The 14,929-nt window shown below is 47.6% G+C and overlaps 2 protein-coding genes across 9 annotated transcripts in view; one reads left to right on the top strand and one right to left on the bottom strand.

Annotated features, from left to right (window-relative positions):
* Window positions 1-5,208: 5,208 nt before the first annotated feature.
* Window positions 5,209-7,536, bottom strand: LOC141410252 (uncharacterized). Its single transcript, XM_074039116.1, has 2 exons — window positions 7,422-7,536; window positions 5,209-6,905 (listed from the first exon to the last, which is right to left on the bottom strand). The coding sequence occupies exons 1-2, from the start codon at window positions 7,534-7,536 to the stop codon at window positions 6,091-6,093; spliced, it is 930 nt and encodes a 309-aa protein (XP_073895217.1). The 3' UTR covers window positions 5,209-6,090.
* JARID2 (jumonji and AT-rich interaction domain containing 2) overlaps window positions 6,873-14,929 on the top strand; it is a 282,076-nt gene continuing 274,019 nt past the window's right edge. For 4 of the 8 annotated variants that reach the window (XM_074038830.1, XM_074038831.1, XM_045389954.2 and 1 more), the window contains exon 1: window positions 7,393-7,997. Coding sequence is in view for 3 of the 8 variants with exons in the window: in XM_045389954.2 (XP_045245889.1) it covers window positions 7,953-7,997 (45 nt within the window). In the remaining 5 variants the exon portion in view is untranslated. Of the gene's footprint in view, window positions 7,009-7,392; window positions 7,998-9,262; window positions 9,471-10,282; window positions 10,371-14,929 lie in introns of those variants that run through there. The other 4 variants (XM_074038832.1, XM_045389956.3, XM_074038828.1 and 1 more) reach the window with 3 other exon arrangements.

The following is a 14,929-nucleotide window of genomic DNA, read 5'->3' as shown; positions in this document are numbered from 1 at the left end:
GAGCCAGACTCAGTCTCAAAAAAAAAAAAAAAAAAAAAAAAAGAAGGAAATGCTGAGATGAATGGAGAGAAAAAGAGAAGGAAGGAATGAAGGAAGGACACTGACATCCTTTGTAGCCCTGAAACTCAGACTCTGGGTTTCCAGATAGGTGAGCCAAGCCCCTCTTCCTTTTTTACCATAAGCCATTTTCTTTTTTTTTTTTTTTTTTTTGAGACGGAGTCTCACTCTGTCACCCAGGCTGGAGTGCAGTGGCCGGATCTCAGCTCACTGCAAGCTCCGCCACCCGGGTTCACGCTATTCTCCGGCCTCAGCCGCCTGAGTAGCTGGGACTACAGGCGCCCGCCACCTCGCCCGGCTAGTTTTTTGTATTTCTTAATAGAGACGGGGTTTCACCGTGTTAGCCAGGATGGTCTCGATCTCCTGACCTCGTGATCCGCCCGTCTCGGCCTCCCAAAGTGCTGGGATTACAGGCTTGAGCCACCGCGCCCGGCCTACCATAAGCCATTTTCATTTGGGCTCCATCCACTTGCAACTGAAGGCATCCTGATTCATACAGCTCCTCCCCCTCTTTCCCTGCCTACTGACAGGACCCCTTAAATCTCTATGCCTCAGTTTCCTCATATTGATCCCCTGGGGATTAGCTGATCACTGATAAAGTTGATTTTTCCCCCCAAACACAGAGTACAGTTTTATTATAAACAGTAACTTCTATTCTTAGGAACTGCAGGTTTCCCGTCTTGGCTGCTTTAGCAGAGTTTCTGAATCAGGGCCAGCTCTCTTTTAATAACACAAGACACAATCTAAGCAGAATAGTAATGATAGTCCAAAATTTTCACACAATCCAAAGTACCAGCGACTTTCAGTGACTTGTATAAACAAGGGCCACAGACAACCAGTAGGGTTGAAAGCATCATTTTATTGTATTTGGTTTGTGCTGTGGCATTTTACTGAAGCTTGACAAATAAGACTGTAATTCAGGGACAGGAAGCACCGAATAACAAAAAGAACTAATGTCTCCTTGACATCACTCACTCTTAAGAGGGCTGTTTACATCTGAGTTTACCTCCTAGTGTGTTTTAAAATACTCTTGCAAATCTCGGTTGGCTCGAAATAGCTGTTCTACGTTCTTTCAATGGAAGCCCCCACCCTCTGAGTACACTGGTTCATAGTTATTTATAAACCTGATGTCACTCAAATATTATTTTTACATCCCTCTCCTTACTCCCTCACATATGAAGATAGACCTATATAAAATTAGAAACTTCACATAAGGTATTCAGTCACTTAGGTAGAAATTATTGTCACTCAGCATTTACGAAGCGTAAATTCATCATACTGGGTGAAGCATGTCTCTAAAACTGTTCCGTGGTAACCAGCTCTTTCTTCCTTTTTTTTTTCTTGGTGTTCTGAGGCAATTTATGAAAAGCAATGGGGGCTGGGGGCTGGACTTAAAAGGTCTGTTTTTAAAATTTTTTTTTTATTTTTCGAGACGGAGTCTTTGTTGCCCAGGCTGGAGTGCATGATCTCGGCTCACTGCAACCTCCACCTCCCAGGTTCAAGCGATTCTCCTGCCTGAGCTTCCTAAGTAGCTGGGATTACAGGCGTGCACCACTACACCCAGCTAATTTTTTGTATTTTACTTGGCACCATTTTCTTTTCTTTTCTTTTTTTTTTTTTTTTTTTTTTTGAGACGGAGTCTCGCTCTGTCGCCCAGGCTGGAGTGCAGTGGCGCGATCTCGGCTCACTGCAAGCTCCGCCTCCCGGGTTCACGCCATTCTCCTGCCTCAGCCTCCTGAGTAGCTGGGACTACAGGCGCCCACAACCGAGCCCGGCTAATTTTTTGTATTTTTAGTAGAGAGGTGGTCTCTATCTCCTGACCTTGTGATCTTTCACCGTGGTCTCGATCTCCTGACCTTGTGATCCGCCCGCCTCGGCCTCCCAAAGTGCTGGGATTACAGGCGTGAGCCACCGCGCCCGGCCCATTTTCTTTTCTTTTTGGTTTTGAGACGGAGTCTCACTCTGTCACCCAGGCTGGAGTGCAGTGGCGCAATCTCGGCTCACCGCAACCTCTGCCTCCCAGGTTCACACCACTCTCCTGAGTAGCTGGGACTACAGGCGCCCATCAGCATGCCCGGCTAATTTTTTTGCATTTTTAGTAGAAACAGGATTTCACCATGTTAGCCAGGATGGTCTTGATCTCCTGACCTCGTGATCTGCCTGCCTCGGCCTCCCAAAGTGCTGGGATTACTACACCTGGCCCAGCTCTTTCTTGCTTTCTTTTATTTTTTTTTTGGAGACAGAGTTTCGCTCTTGTTGCCCAGGCTGGAGTGCAATGGCATGATCTTGGCTCACCACAACCTCCGCCTCCCGGGTTCAAATGATTCTCATGCCTCAGCCTCCTGAGTAGCTGGGATTACACGCATGCACCACCATGCCCAGCTAATTTTGTATTTTTAGTAGAGACAGCGTTTCTCCATGTTGGTCAGGCTGGTCTCAAACTCCCAACCATAGGTGATCCGCCCACCTCGGCCTCCCAAATTGCTGGGATTACAGGCGTGAACCACCGCGCCCAGCCAGGCCCAGCTCTTTTTTAAAAAAAGATTTCTGTGATCAAATTAGTTTGTAAAACTATACACCTCTTTGGGGATTTCTAAAAACCCTACAGTAAAGTAATCGAGTTATCTTTATTATAAGGTAGCAGTCTCCAAATTTATTTCACCAAAGAATTATTTTCTTTTCAGTCCCACCTAGTAACATTTCATGGAATCGTGTGTCTTGAATCCTATTTTGGAAAACCAGGGAGGTGGCCTGCACTGGGTATGTGGAGTCCTGAGTTTAACCCTGGCTCGTCCACCCAACTGGTTGTATGACTTTGAGCAAATCACAACCTTTTAATATTTCATTTTCACATTGGAAGAGTGAGGACAGTAATACCTGTCTTGATCTAAGTTGTTTTATGGTTTAAACGAAATTATTATGATAGTGTGCTTTAAACACTATTAAAGTTATACAAATGAAAGCTGTCATTAGATAGCACAGATATTGGAAATTAATAACATACAAGTGTAAAGAACCTTAACCTAGCAACTTTTACTGAATGATTGTGGATTTGAGTTTACTTAGGGGCCAGCACTGAGGGGGAACAGCAGCACAGTACAAAGGTAAAGGTAGGACTAGAGAATGTTGCGTGTAGAAATGTCTTTGGGAATAATTGAATGTAACCCTCTAATTTTTAATTTTATGTTTGTAGAGATGGTGTCTTGCTATGTTGCCCAGGCTGGTCTTAAGCTCGTGGGCTCAAGCAATCCTTCTGCCTTGGCTTTCCAAAGTGCTAGGATTAGAGGTGTGAGCCACCACACCCAGTCTAACATGCTCATTTTATAGATGATGGACCCAAGGCCTCTATGAGGCAGGTGAATGGCATAAGGTGACTCAGAGAGTTAATATTAGAAACATCTGATTCCCTCATTGCCAATGGCTACCTCAATATGAGACAAATCATGGCCCCATCAAATTTTCAATTTAAGAGATACAAGATATTTACATGACATAATCAGAAAAAAATACAATGGAGAACTTTTTTCTTTTTTTTGACAGGGTCTTTTTCTGTCACCCAGGTTGGAGTGTAATGGTGCAATATCAGCTCACTGCAACCTCAGCCTCCTGGGCTCAAGCCATCTTCCCACCTAAGCCTCCCAAGTAACTGGGACTACAGGGGCACACTACCATGCCTGGGCCACCACGCTGGGCTAACTTTTGTATTTTTTTTTTTTTCGGTACAGACAGGGTTTCACCATGTCACCCAGGCTGGTCTCAAACTCCAGAGCTCAAGTGATCCTTTTGTCTCGGCCTCCTAAAGTGCTGGGATTACAGATGTGAGTCACCACACTTGGCCTCAGAATAAAATTTTAAAGCTCAAAAATTATGGCCGAAATAGGAAGGGCAATGAGAATCCAGGAATGAGTATGCCAAGCAGTCAGGCTGAACTGGAAATGGGCCTGAATTTGGGGCCTTGAAGAATGTATAACACTACGTTGGATTTAGATAATGCAAGAGGAAAACTAGCAGAGTTCCAGAATGGAATGGAAGATGGTAGGAGACTAAATGTTGGGCAATAGTCTAAATAGTTGGGCATTATAGTTTTGGTGAAATATCCAACAGTAAGCATTTACTGGACACCTTTCAAATTTGATGAAGTTTTTGGAGCTTTGGAGGGTATGAAAAGTAGACAACATCATCTCTGACTTTAGGGAATTTCCTTTTTATTTGGAGAGAAGAACTAGAAACATTAAAAGTGGAGAATGTAAATAGGATGCAATGCAAAGGGGTGAAATATGCACTTTCTTCAAGTGTATATGTGAACCCCTACAGATACTTCAAAACTCCTTAACACCTAGTCATTTCAGCTATGTGTTCTTTTTAGCTTCTTTTCTACATTGCTGATGTAGTACTTTTTGGAGGTATCACAATCCATTGTAAACTATGCCTTTTTTTACTGAGCTGTGAGCTTCCTGTGTCCTCAGGGATGAGGACAGTGCTGGCATACAGTCTAATAGAATCAATGTACCTAGACATGTTCTCATCCCTGCCCCTCCAATTGAAGAGGTCAAGGCTTTGAGATGTGAAAATCATCAGGAGAAAAGGTGCATTTGACTTACAGAAAATGAAAAAGAGGACGAAAAAGCAAGAAAAGCCTTGGATGGCCTTGCCAAGATGGTAGGGGAAGGAAGTTCATTAGGAGTAGGTTACTTTCACAACAGGAAAAACTTGCAACCACTAAGAAGGCCAATCTTTTTTCTCTTTCAGGGAAAACAACACTAATATTATTCAAACCTTTTGGAAATGAGCAAATTCCTTCCTTTCCCCTGCCCTGAGGCCTCAACTTCACACAATGGTTTTTCACACCAGGTGACCTGGAGCTGGTAACCTGGCAGGGGAGTTCGCAAGGCCAGGACTGAAAAGTCCAGGCTCCAGGGCTAGTTAGGGGAACTGAAAAGAAACCCACCTTTGTTCATTAATATTTGCCTGGGGAATGAGATATCTGCGTGAAACCTAGAGAAAGCTGGTTAAAATCTTAACAACGTGGAGACGTGGAGATTCCCAGTATGCCAGTCCTAATGATCAGAAAGTTTTTAGAAAACACCTTGGGTGGCCCTACTGGAGTCTGCCCCATTGGATCCTTCCCAGGAAATGGCACCAGGGAACAAGTTTTGCAGTATTCAGGGCACAAAAGATCATTTATTTTTCCGATTGTGAAGTGAACATTAGATGACATTATTTCATTTCAGATTTTTTGAAAAGGTAAAAATAATTAAAAAAACCCTTTCGAAAAGGATTTTTATTTAGTTTACTGAAAGCTTCCAATAACGTGCCTAGTGTTAAACTACGTTAATGTTATTTATCACACAAGCCTCCCCACAGGTTTGATCACCACTAATCTGCAGATGAGGAAACTGACCAGCTCAGAGTGGCTCTCAGTTGCCTTTTGGGAAGTGGCCAAGGTGCGATTTGAATCCAGGTCTCTTACCTCCAGTTTCTGAGACCTTTCTAGACACCAAGGTTATCTCTTCAAATACTGCTGCAAGTAAACAGCTGTGTTACTCGAGTATCTAGACTTTTGAAGTAAGCAGACTCTAGGGAATGGGTAGAGTAAAATATATGGGTATGTGCTCGAGGGAGCGCTTCTGCCACGTTTTATTCCGAGGCTAGCCTGAGAGATCATGGAAAACATTGCTTCTCCAAAACCGCAGCGAAAAACAAGGAAATTAACAAGGCAGAATGGCGATGCGAGACTTGACAAAGTTGTTAATAAGGCGAAGGCCCAAAGCGCTACGCCAGGGCCTGCTACTTCATTTGTTTCAGCGATTAAACCTGCACGTCAGGGGGCTCGAGGCAGGTAAAAAGCAGGCTCTCGTGTGGCCCCGGCAGTTGATATTACTGGCACTCGGTGTTCGAGATGCTTCCTTACAGCTGCGTTTCTGTGCGGCTTGGTCTCCATATTCCACTCATTTTTGCCTCAACATTTCGTGGTATTTTATCACCAAATACGCCCGGCAAAGCAAAGATCCCGTTCAGTTTCTTTAAACACGGCTATCTTTTCTCAGGAGGCAGCCGCCAGGGCTTCACTCCTGGGCCATCAGCAACGTCCCCCAAGCGGGTCGGGCGGAAACGCGTTCGTGACCGAGGGGCCGCGTGCCGAGCTCGGGCGTGGGGGGGCGTGGCCCTTACACTCGGCGACCCCTGGCCACCGCCCACCCCGCGCGTGGGGGCGTGCGCGGCTGCGGGGCGCGGAGAGGAGTGACCTCGGACTACCCTAGGCGCCCGCAGCACGCTCTGTACACAGACGCGAGGCGCTGTCCTGAGGTGACACCGGCTGCACGGCACAAGCAGCAGGCGCCGCCGATCAACTAGTTCGCACCGAGGATTCCTCTTGGTGCGTGGCCCAGTTTTCCTTAGGACGGGCTCCAACCCCTCCCTGACACCGCCCCCCTCGCCGCCACGCTCCGAGGCCTTCCCCGGGGAAGCCTCGCGTCCCTCCCCCGCGGCTCCGGGCCGCACGCGCGCGATTCCTCGATTCCACAGGCGGTTCGCGCCGCGGGTGGGGGCGGGGCGCGCGGGGAGGGGGCCGGCGGCCGCCAGGGGAGGGGGGCCGGGGCCCAGGGGACGGAGGGGGGCCGGCGTGGGGAGTTCCTCGCTCGCGGACCACACGCTCCGCGGGCCAATCCCGAGCCAGCCTCTAGCAGTGTCGCACGCGGGACACGTCCAAGCGTTTGTTGGCACGGCCGGTGAGGGGGAGGGGGCGAGGAGGAGGGAGGGGAGTTGAGTGACAGGCTTTGCGGGGCAGGCTGGGAATTGTAGTTCCCAGCTTCCGTGGCCATAGCCATTTTGTAGTCGGGGGACTACAACTTCCAGAAGATCAAGGGGACCATTCTAAGGTGCCCCGGGAATAGGCGGCTCTCCCCGGGGCCGGGCGTCCTGGGGCACTCCTACCCAGCAGCCCGGCTGCAGGTAGACGCGAAGGCAGTGGCGGGGGCTGGCGTGGGGCGGTCGTGGGGTGAGCGGCAGGCAGGGGAAAGGGGGTGAGGTGGAGCGACGGAGCGTGCCATGCATTGAGCTAGGGAGCCTCTCTCAATTCCACGCCTGGGCTCGGCGTGGGAGCGACGCCCGAGGGCTTGCCTGGGAGGGGTTCGTCGAGGTCGCTCGGGTGTCTGGTTGGCCAGGCTGCGGGGGTGCCCTGGACTGGGCCAGGGGCGGTCGGCACCGGGCTAAGCGGGCGCCTGGCGGCTGAGCGGTGGGAGTTTTCGGCTGGCGCCCGGCGGGGAATTATCCGAGGAGCCCTAACTTGTATAAAAGCAGAGTCCATTTAAAGTTGGGCTGGATAGCCTCTCTCTCATTGGTTAGGGGGCTTGGAAAAAAGAGACTCGGCGAGCCCTCGCTGTGGTGCTGCCGCCGCCGCCGCCGCCGCCGCCGCCGCCGCCGCTGGAGTTGACTCTTCTGCTCGCACTGCTGCTGCAGCACAAACGTGACTTCCAACATTTTTTATTTATCTTTCCCTTTTCTTTTCCAAGATGTAACTACGGATCAGACACTAAGGACCTTCACGTTTCGCTGATGTAGTTTTTGGAGGAAAAAGGGGGGGGAGTGAAGGGCGTCGGTTTTTTTTTGTGTGTGTGTGTATGTGTTTCGGGGGAAATTTTCCATTATGAGTGTTTTACTAAAGTGAATTTTTTTTTGTTTGCTTCGTTCGTCTTTGGCTCTTTTTTTTTCCTTCCCAATTTCGGATTTATTTCAAGGCGAATCTGGCTTTGGGGGAAGAGGAAGAAAAGTCGGATTACAAGATCAACCACCACCAACAACAATAAAAACCACCAGGATATTTTTTTGCAAATTTCTGACGGCTTTAAATTCATGAAGCAATTGTCCCCTTTTGCAATCAGCATTTGGATCTCAGAATGAGCAAGGAAAGACCGAAGAGGAATATCATTCAGAAGAAATACGTAAGTGCTCCTAACAACACATCCTTTGACTTGCAGTTTTAAGCAATGGCTGTGAATGTCAAGTTTATAGATAATTCTGCAGCTGAAGGGTTTTAAACACAGCGTCCGATAAGGCTGTTTCTTTCTTTTCTGAAAGAGGGCTTTTCAAGCGAAGTGGTGTCTGCCTAGTTTGGTTGAAAAAACAGATTGGTGTAGAGATACCTCAAGTGAATAAATTGACCTCGAATGACACAACCATAATCTAGTTTTAGATGAAAGGCAAGGGATTTTGGTGGAGCTTGAGGTGGGGGGGCGGCTGCGGTAATGTAACTAAACTGCATTCTCAAGCGGATTTGGCCCCGTATTGCACTTTGCATGCAAATGAGCCTGTGTTATTATTATTAATGTTATTTGGAAAAATCGTGTAACTCATGTGTGTTGGAAGCCCTTTAAGTTGCGATGGAGGGTCCGATTATGGCGATCTTCTCTTTGCATTGGCACATCAAATTTAACGTCTGTGGTCGTTTTGGCTTATCTGGTTTACAACATAAACCAGTTGGGAATCATGTTACAGCGAATGCATTTGTTGGGATTGACTTTAATAATGAGGCTGGTTTTGTTTAAAAAATTCATGATTTCCAGTTGTAGGGGAAAAGGACACACACTATGGCTAATGTTTTTAAGTGTGTACGTGAATGTATATGTAAGTAACTACAAATATTTTCTCCCTGTTAACTGGGCTTCTGAAATTGGGTGATTATTCACAGATTTAAATGGCTTGGAATAGTTAAATTTGTTTTGTGCATAGTACAGCTACGTTTTGATTGGCATGGGGAGTGTTTTTGTTTTGTGTGTGGTGGCTTTTTTTTTTTTTTTAAGTTTGAGGGGAGGGAGGAAGGGGGGACCGAGCGATTAACCAAATATGCACTCGAGTGATCTGTGATCAGCGGCATGCTTTAAATTAAATAACTCATTTTTTTCAAAAAAGGCCAAATGAACATACCTTAGGGATAATGCAACGTAAGAGGAAAGTTTTATTTAAGTTGGGTAGACAAATTGGTGTTAATATTTTCCCTTTTTGATCATTGTGGTGTGTGTAATGAGAGATGACCTTCGGGGCACTGGTTTTGTAAAAATATATTTAATGGAAAAGCTGAATGCTTCTTCAAGAGAGCTGATCCTTATCTAGACACGTCAACTTCAACTATGAAAGAAATGCAAGGTTAAATAATCAAGCCCAACTTAGAATGCTGTTCCATAAAGAATTTAAGAATTAAAATACATCCGCATTGCAGAGGGCTGGGTAGAATGCAAAGGACTAGTTTAAACTCAGGCTGTAGAAACTGCACGGAGGCAACCTTGCCTCGGAGCGTAGACGCCTTCCCGGGGCACGTCCGTTTCGGATGCAGCCACAAAGCAAATGGGGTAGAACTTGGACGAGAACCGCACCCCGCCTCCCATTCCGGACCTCGTTGAGGTGGACAGCAGCGTGGGGTGGGTTTTCTTTTTTATTGCGGGCAGTCAGCGGATCGTGTCTCCGAGTCCGGACGTCCGGCTGCAAGCCCGTGGCTGGCGGCGGCCGCGGGAGGCACGGCACGAGTTAATGCTTCGGGAGCAGAGCCGGTGTTCCCGACGTGCTCGAGCCGGCTGCGAAGGGGACGGCGCGCGGGGGTCGCGGCAGGCTGGGCCTGGGGCTGGGCGGGCGGGGGGGCGCGCGCGCGCGCGGCCTGTAGGGGGCAGACTCCGGGCTCTGGGCGGGCGCGCGAGGCGGGCACCGGGCTACCCGGGCCGGCTTGCAGGCGGGGAGGCGGGCAGGCGGGTGGGGCGTGGGGGCGGTGCGGCCTGCGGGGCGCGGGGAGGGTAGAGCGCGCGGGGCGGGGGCGTGGGCGTGCCGGGGTGGGGGTGCGCGGCGCACAGCTGCAGCGGGCGCCCCCCACCGCGCGCACGGCAGAGCATGGCGGCGGCGGCGGCCCGGCCGGCTTCCCGCGGCCCTGCCTGCGGGCTCCGACGCAGTCTCGAGAGCAACAGGTTAAGCCGGCTAGACGTCAGCGCGCCCCCTCCCCGCCCCCCGGTTCTTCCCCTGCCGCGCGCCGGCGCCCCAGCCCTTCTTCCCTCCCTCCACCCCCCGCGGCGCTCGGTTCCCCGACGCTCCGGGCCGCGCTCTGTTGTCATTGTGACGTCACAAAGGGACGGGCTCGGGTGGAACCTTCCCCTCCTCCTCCGTGACGTCAAAAGTCGGGCGGGAGGTTCCAGGCGCGGCGGGGCGGCGGGGGAGGAGGGAGCGCGGCGGAGGCGGGGGCTGCCGCAGAGCCGGGCTGCGGCGTGGGAGGAGGAAGAGGAGGAAGATGCGCTCGGCCTCTGCCTTCCGCTCCGGAGCGTCGCGCTTCCCACCAGGTGAGCGCCGGGGAGCTGTTGGTCCCCAAAGGAGTGCCACTGGACCCTGTTCTGATGCCACTTGGGAAGCGGGAAGCGGGGAGCGGGGAGGAGGCGCCTCCTTTCTGCAGGAATGTTTTCACTTCCTCTGTTCCAGGTCTCCTGATGGTGTTGCATTACCAGCGTGGTACATGTCCCTTCGCCAGTGCTTATGTAAAGAAATGAAAGTATTGAGGGAAAGCTTTGCTTTGTTGTGGATTTGGCCACCTTGTCACTTGAAGTCGTGTTAGGGGTGCTTCAGCAGGATGTGGCCGGATGGCTTTCATGATGATGCTGCACAGCAGCAACTGTTGCTCTTTCTGGAAGCTTTGCTGTACTCTGGTGGGGGGCTTTCCTTTGCTGTGCGGGCTCTGTGCCTACTGAGTGTAATTTTGGGGGTCTGGACCAAAGGAATACTTGTCATTGACAAATGTACTGAGAAGACATAGGACTCCTTTAAGTCTCAAGGTGCTCTTGGCTTAGTTCTTCTGAGCAGGGAAACCAGGGGCTGGCATTCTGTTTCCTCTTTTGTAAAATGGAAAAATACCTGCCATTGCCACTTAACTAAGTCACTGAAAAGATCATGTGCATGAAAGATGTAAAACAGTATGCCTCTTTATATGTAAGGTGACATTATTTCTTGAGCTGGTGGAAGGCAGCACGTTTCCCACAGTTGGTCTCAAAAGCCAGGGATGCCTGCTGAGTTGCCATTTAGTTTATTACTTTAGCAAAGCAGAGTTGGGGGTGCGATTGTCGATAGTAGGCTTTGGGAGAAATGATTGTTATGTTTCATAATAAATGATGTCCTTGAGAAACTCATAAATTGCAATGTAATCCTGTCTTAATTGTGTTGGGCACGACTCCCACTGCAATACGTTAAATAACTGAAAACATTTGCCTTTGAAAGCCCCAATCCACTTGGACAATAAAAACAGTTGCATGTTTTGCACCATGGATATTTTCTGCTGTTTCCATCATTCCACTGCCTGGTTATTCCTAGGAAGAATAACAGATAGGATATTGGGGCTTCACCGCTATTTGATCTTTGCTTTATAGCAGGTATCTGAAATAGAAAATCTCTGCCATATGAAGATAGTAATTCATGTAGTTAGCATGAAAACAAATTGCCAGTTTGATTTTCTAGGACAGCTCAAGCAGAATTTGTACCACTAGGCTGTAAGTTTTAAGTATCTAATTTTCTGATTTAAAAGTGTATGATTTAAAAATTGGAAAACGTTTTTGTTATAAGCTTCAAAAGGATTTACTATAATTACAACTACATAAAATTGTAAAGAAAAAAGTAGGAAGAACAAAAAATATAGTGGTTGGATTTATGAGGTTTTCTGTTTTAAAACTCAATTCATCACAAATGGTTCAGTCACGTTATTTTACAGTTGGTGGGGTGGTGGGGCAATTTGTACGTTATTTTATTGCTGTATTTCTTCTTTCCTGGGATATTTACATGGCTTTCCAGCTACTTGTTTCTAGTAGTGGGAAATCTTGCTCTGTGTTACTTAAGTGCAGGGCAGTGGCAGTTTGGCTCCTATCACTGTATATGGATACGGAAGGAAAACACAATGAAGTCCAAAGTTTCACTAAAATTTGAGAGAAAGATTATGTCGACAAGTAATCCAACTTAGATATTAACCTACAGTAAAATAATAACCTGGATAATAACCAACTCGTGTCCCTGTAGCCACTGGCCCAAATAGACAACTAGAATTATTTGGTACTTGCTAATGCCTGTTTCCTCGTAAGTGGGTTAAACCAGTCCCTGTTGCTGGGCTGAAGGCTATTGATGCACTTCCAAGTGCCTTGGAAATAACTCCAGTGTTAATATATACCTTGCTCCAAAGGTTAAACTTTTCTCCTTCAGAACAAGAAAATCTTTTGGAGTATATAATTGGTGTCTGTAGAAAATCTTTTGGAGTATGTAATTGGTGTCTGTTACTTTCAGAATGGAACTTTCTTTTTTTTTTCATTGAAGACACAGGAATGTCATATTAAGTGTAGTTTGTTAAAACACTTGGTGAAGGCTAAGCTAGAGAGCATTTTTGTTTGTTTGCTTTTTTTTTGAGACAGGGTCTTGCTCAGCTGCCCAGACTGGAGTGCAGTGGTGGCTCACTACAACCACCAGGGTTCAAGCTATTCTCCTGTCTCACCTCCTGAGTAGCTGGGATTACAGGCACCCACCATTACACCCGGCTATTTTTTGTATTTTAGTAGAGACGGAGTTTCATTTCACTGTATTGGCCTGGCTGGTCTTGAACTCATGACCTCAGGTGATCTGCCCGCCTCGGCCTCCCAAAGTGCTGGGATTACAGGTGTGAGCCACTGCGCCCAGACAACTGAACATTTTTAAGCTAGTGGTTTGCCCTTGCTCATGATGGTGTGAGGACTCACACTCCTGACATTGTCTGAATTCTGGCTGCTTTGCTGTCATCATCCTGATGTTACTGGTCCATGCCTCCCCCAGGATTGCAGCTCTCCTAACCACCTTTTACCTACCCATCCTACTTGTCCTGTTGGCTGCAGAACGTCCTGACTGATATGCTAGGACAAAGGTCCTGGGCAGCTCTGGGAAGTACCTCTGTCCCCTTTGGCTTTCACCCAGAAGTCTTGCTAAGTGTCAATTGTTTGTTCCCAAATCTGGTTATTCCAGTTGGGCTTATTATTGTAATTACAGTTAAGTATTACGTCAACCTTGCTCATGCCTGTAATCTTAGCCCTTTGGGAGGCTGAGGTGGGTGGATCATGAAGTCAGGAGTTCAAGACCAGCCTGACCAACATGGTGAAACCCCATCTCTACTAAAAGCACAAAAATTACCTGGGCGTGGTGGCACATGCCTGTAATCCCAGCTACTCAGGAGGCTGAGGCAGGAGAATCACTTGAACCCAGGAGGCGGAGGTTGCAGTGAGCTGCTTGTACCTGGGAGGCAGAGGTTGTAGTGAGTTGAGATCATACCAGTGCATTCCAGCCTGGGCAACAGAGTGAGACTCCGTTTCAAAAAAAAAAAAAAGAAAAAAAAAAAAAAGGTGGGCCAGACATTTCCCAAGATTTTTGGGAAAATCTGTAAGGACTGTCCACACGCATTGCTTTGCAAGTGATTCCCTTTTAAGAACCAAACTTCAACGCCCAGACTTCCCCAACAAGCAAAACAGCATAATGTGGAACAACAGAACACTCAGAGACTTAAGCTCAGAAATAAGACCCATGGCCTCATTTCAAAAAAAGGTAATTAAAAGTAGATTTGTCTTTGTTGGTTAATATAAAATGTTAAGGAATATCTTTTAAAAAAAATTGTTTCTTGTCTAACAAACTTGTTTCCATTAACTAACCAACTTCTGGTTCTTGTCATCTCTCCTAAGAGTGCTTCCAACTGTGTTTAACCTTAATCCCCAAATGCTAAACTGGACTCCCTGTCTGCTTCATGCCAAGTAACTTAGGTAAAGTGTGGGTCAATTTAAAGTAGTCCTACTGTGGTGATTGTATTACTTTTGGAGTTAAAGTAATTGTGCCGTTCACTGAATGGCAGGGAACAGAAAGAGTCGTAATTTTCACCTAATTCATGGAGTTTAGAAGCTTGTATCTTGTAATCCGGCAACTTTAATTATATATTGTTTTACTTATGAGATATTGTCGAAGGTCTGTTCCCTTTCAAATCCTTAAGACTTACCTGTTAATAAAAATGAAACCAATTGAATCTGTTTTTCTGTGTGCTCAATTATCTTTTGTTTTTTTTTCTGTCTTCCAGATAACTGTACTCTTTATTCCTGTGACTCCCTAAGACAAGCCTCAATTGCTTTTCCAGGCCCCCAGTCTTTGTTTTTCTGATTCCTTTTTTCCATAAACCTTTTCCATACTTGCCTCACCTTTGCAGGCATCTTTTATTCTGGGAGGTGGGAACTCCGTGATATCTGTCTACAGTTTTGTAGAATAAGAGTGAGCGAGATTTTATTCTCATTATCCTTCCAGGTTTTAATCTTTCTTGGGACTTCAGACAATCTTATAACCTTCTGCCAGCTTCAGGTTTTTTTTTTTTTTTTTTTTTTTTGAGACGGAGTCTCGCTCTGTCGCCCAGGCTGGAGTGCAGTGGCCGAATCTCAGCTCACTGCAAGCTCCGCCTCCCGGGTTCACGCCATTCTCTGGCCTCAGCCTCCAGAGTAGCTGGGACTACAGGTGCCCGCCACCTCACCCGGCTATTTTTTGTATTTCTTAGTAGAGACGGGGTTTCACCGTGTTAGCCAGGATGGTCTCGATCTCCTGACCTCGTGATCCGCCCATCTCGGCCTCCCAAAGTGCTGGGATTACAGGCTTGAGCCACCGCGCCCGGCCAGCTTCAGGTTTTTTTAATAAGGAATTTTTTTTTTTTCCCCGAGACAGAGGAGTGTCTCTCTGTCACCTAGGCTAGAGTGCAGTGGCGTGGTCTTGGGTCACTGCAACTTCCACCTCCCAGGTTCAAGCGATTCTCCTGTCTCAGCCTCCGAGTAGCTGGGACTACCAGTGTATACCACCACACCCGGCTCACTTTTGTATTTTT

This window comes from Macaca fascicularis, chromosome 4 (genome assembly GCF_037993035.2).
Source record: "Macaca fascicularis isolate 582-1 chromosome 4, T2T-MFA8v1.1".
NCBI classification, from domain to species: domain Eukaryota; kingdom Metazoa; phylum Chordata; class Mammalia; order Primates; family Cercopithecidae; genus Macaca; species Macaca fascicularis.
This window is presented reverse-complemented; position numbering and strand designations above follow the sequence as displayed.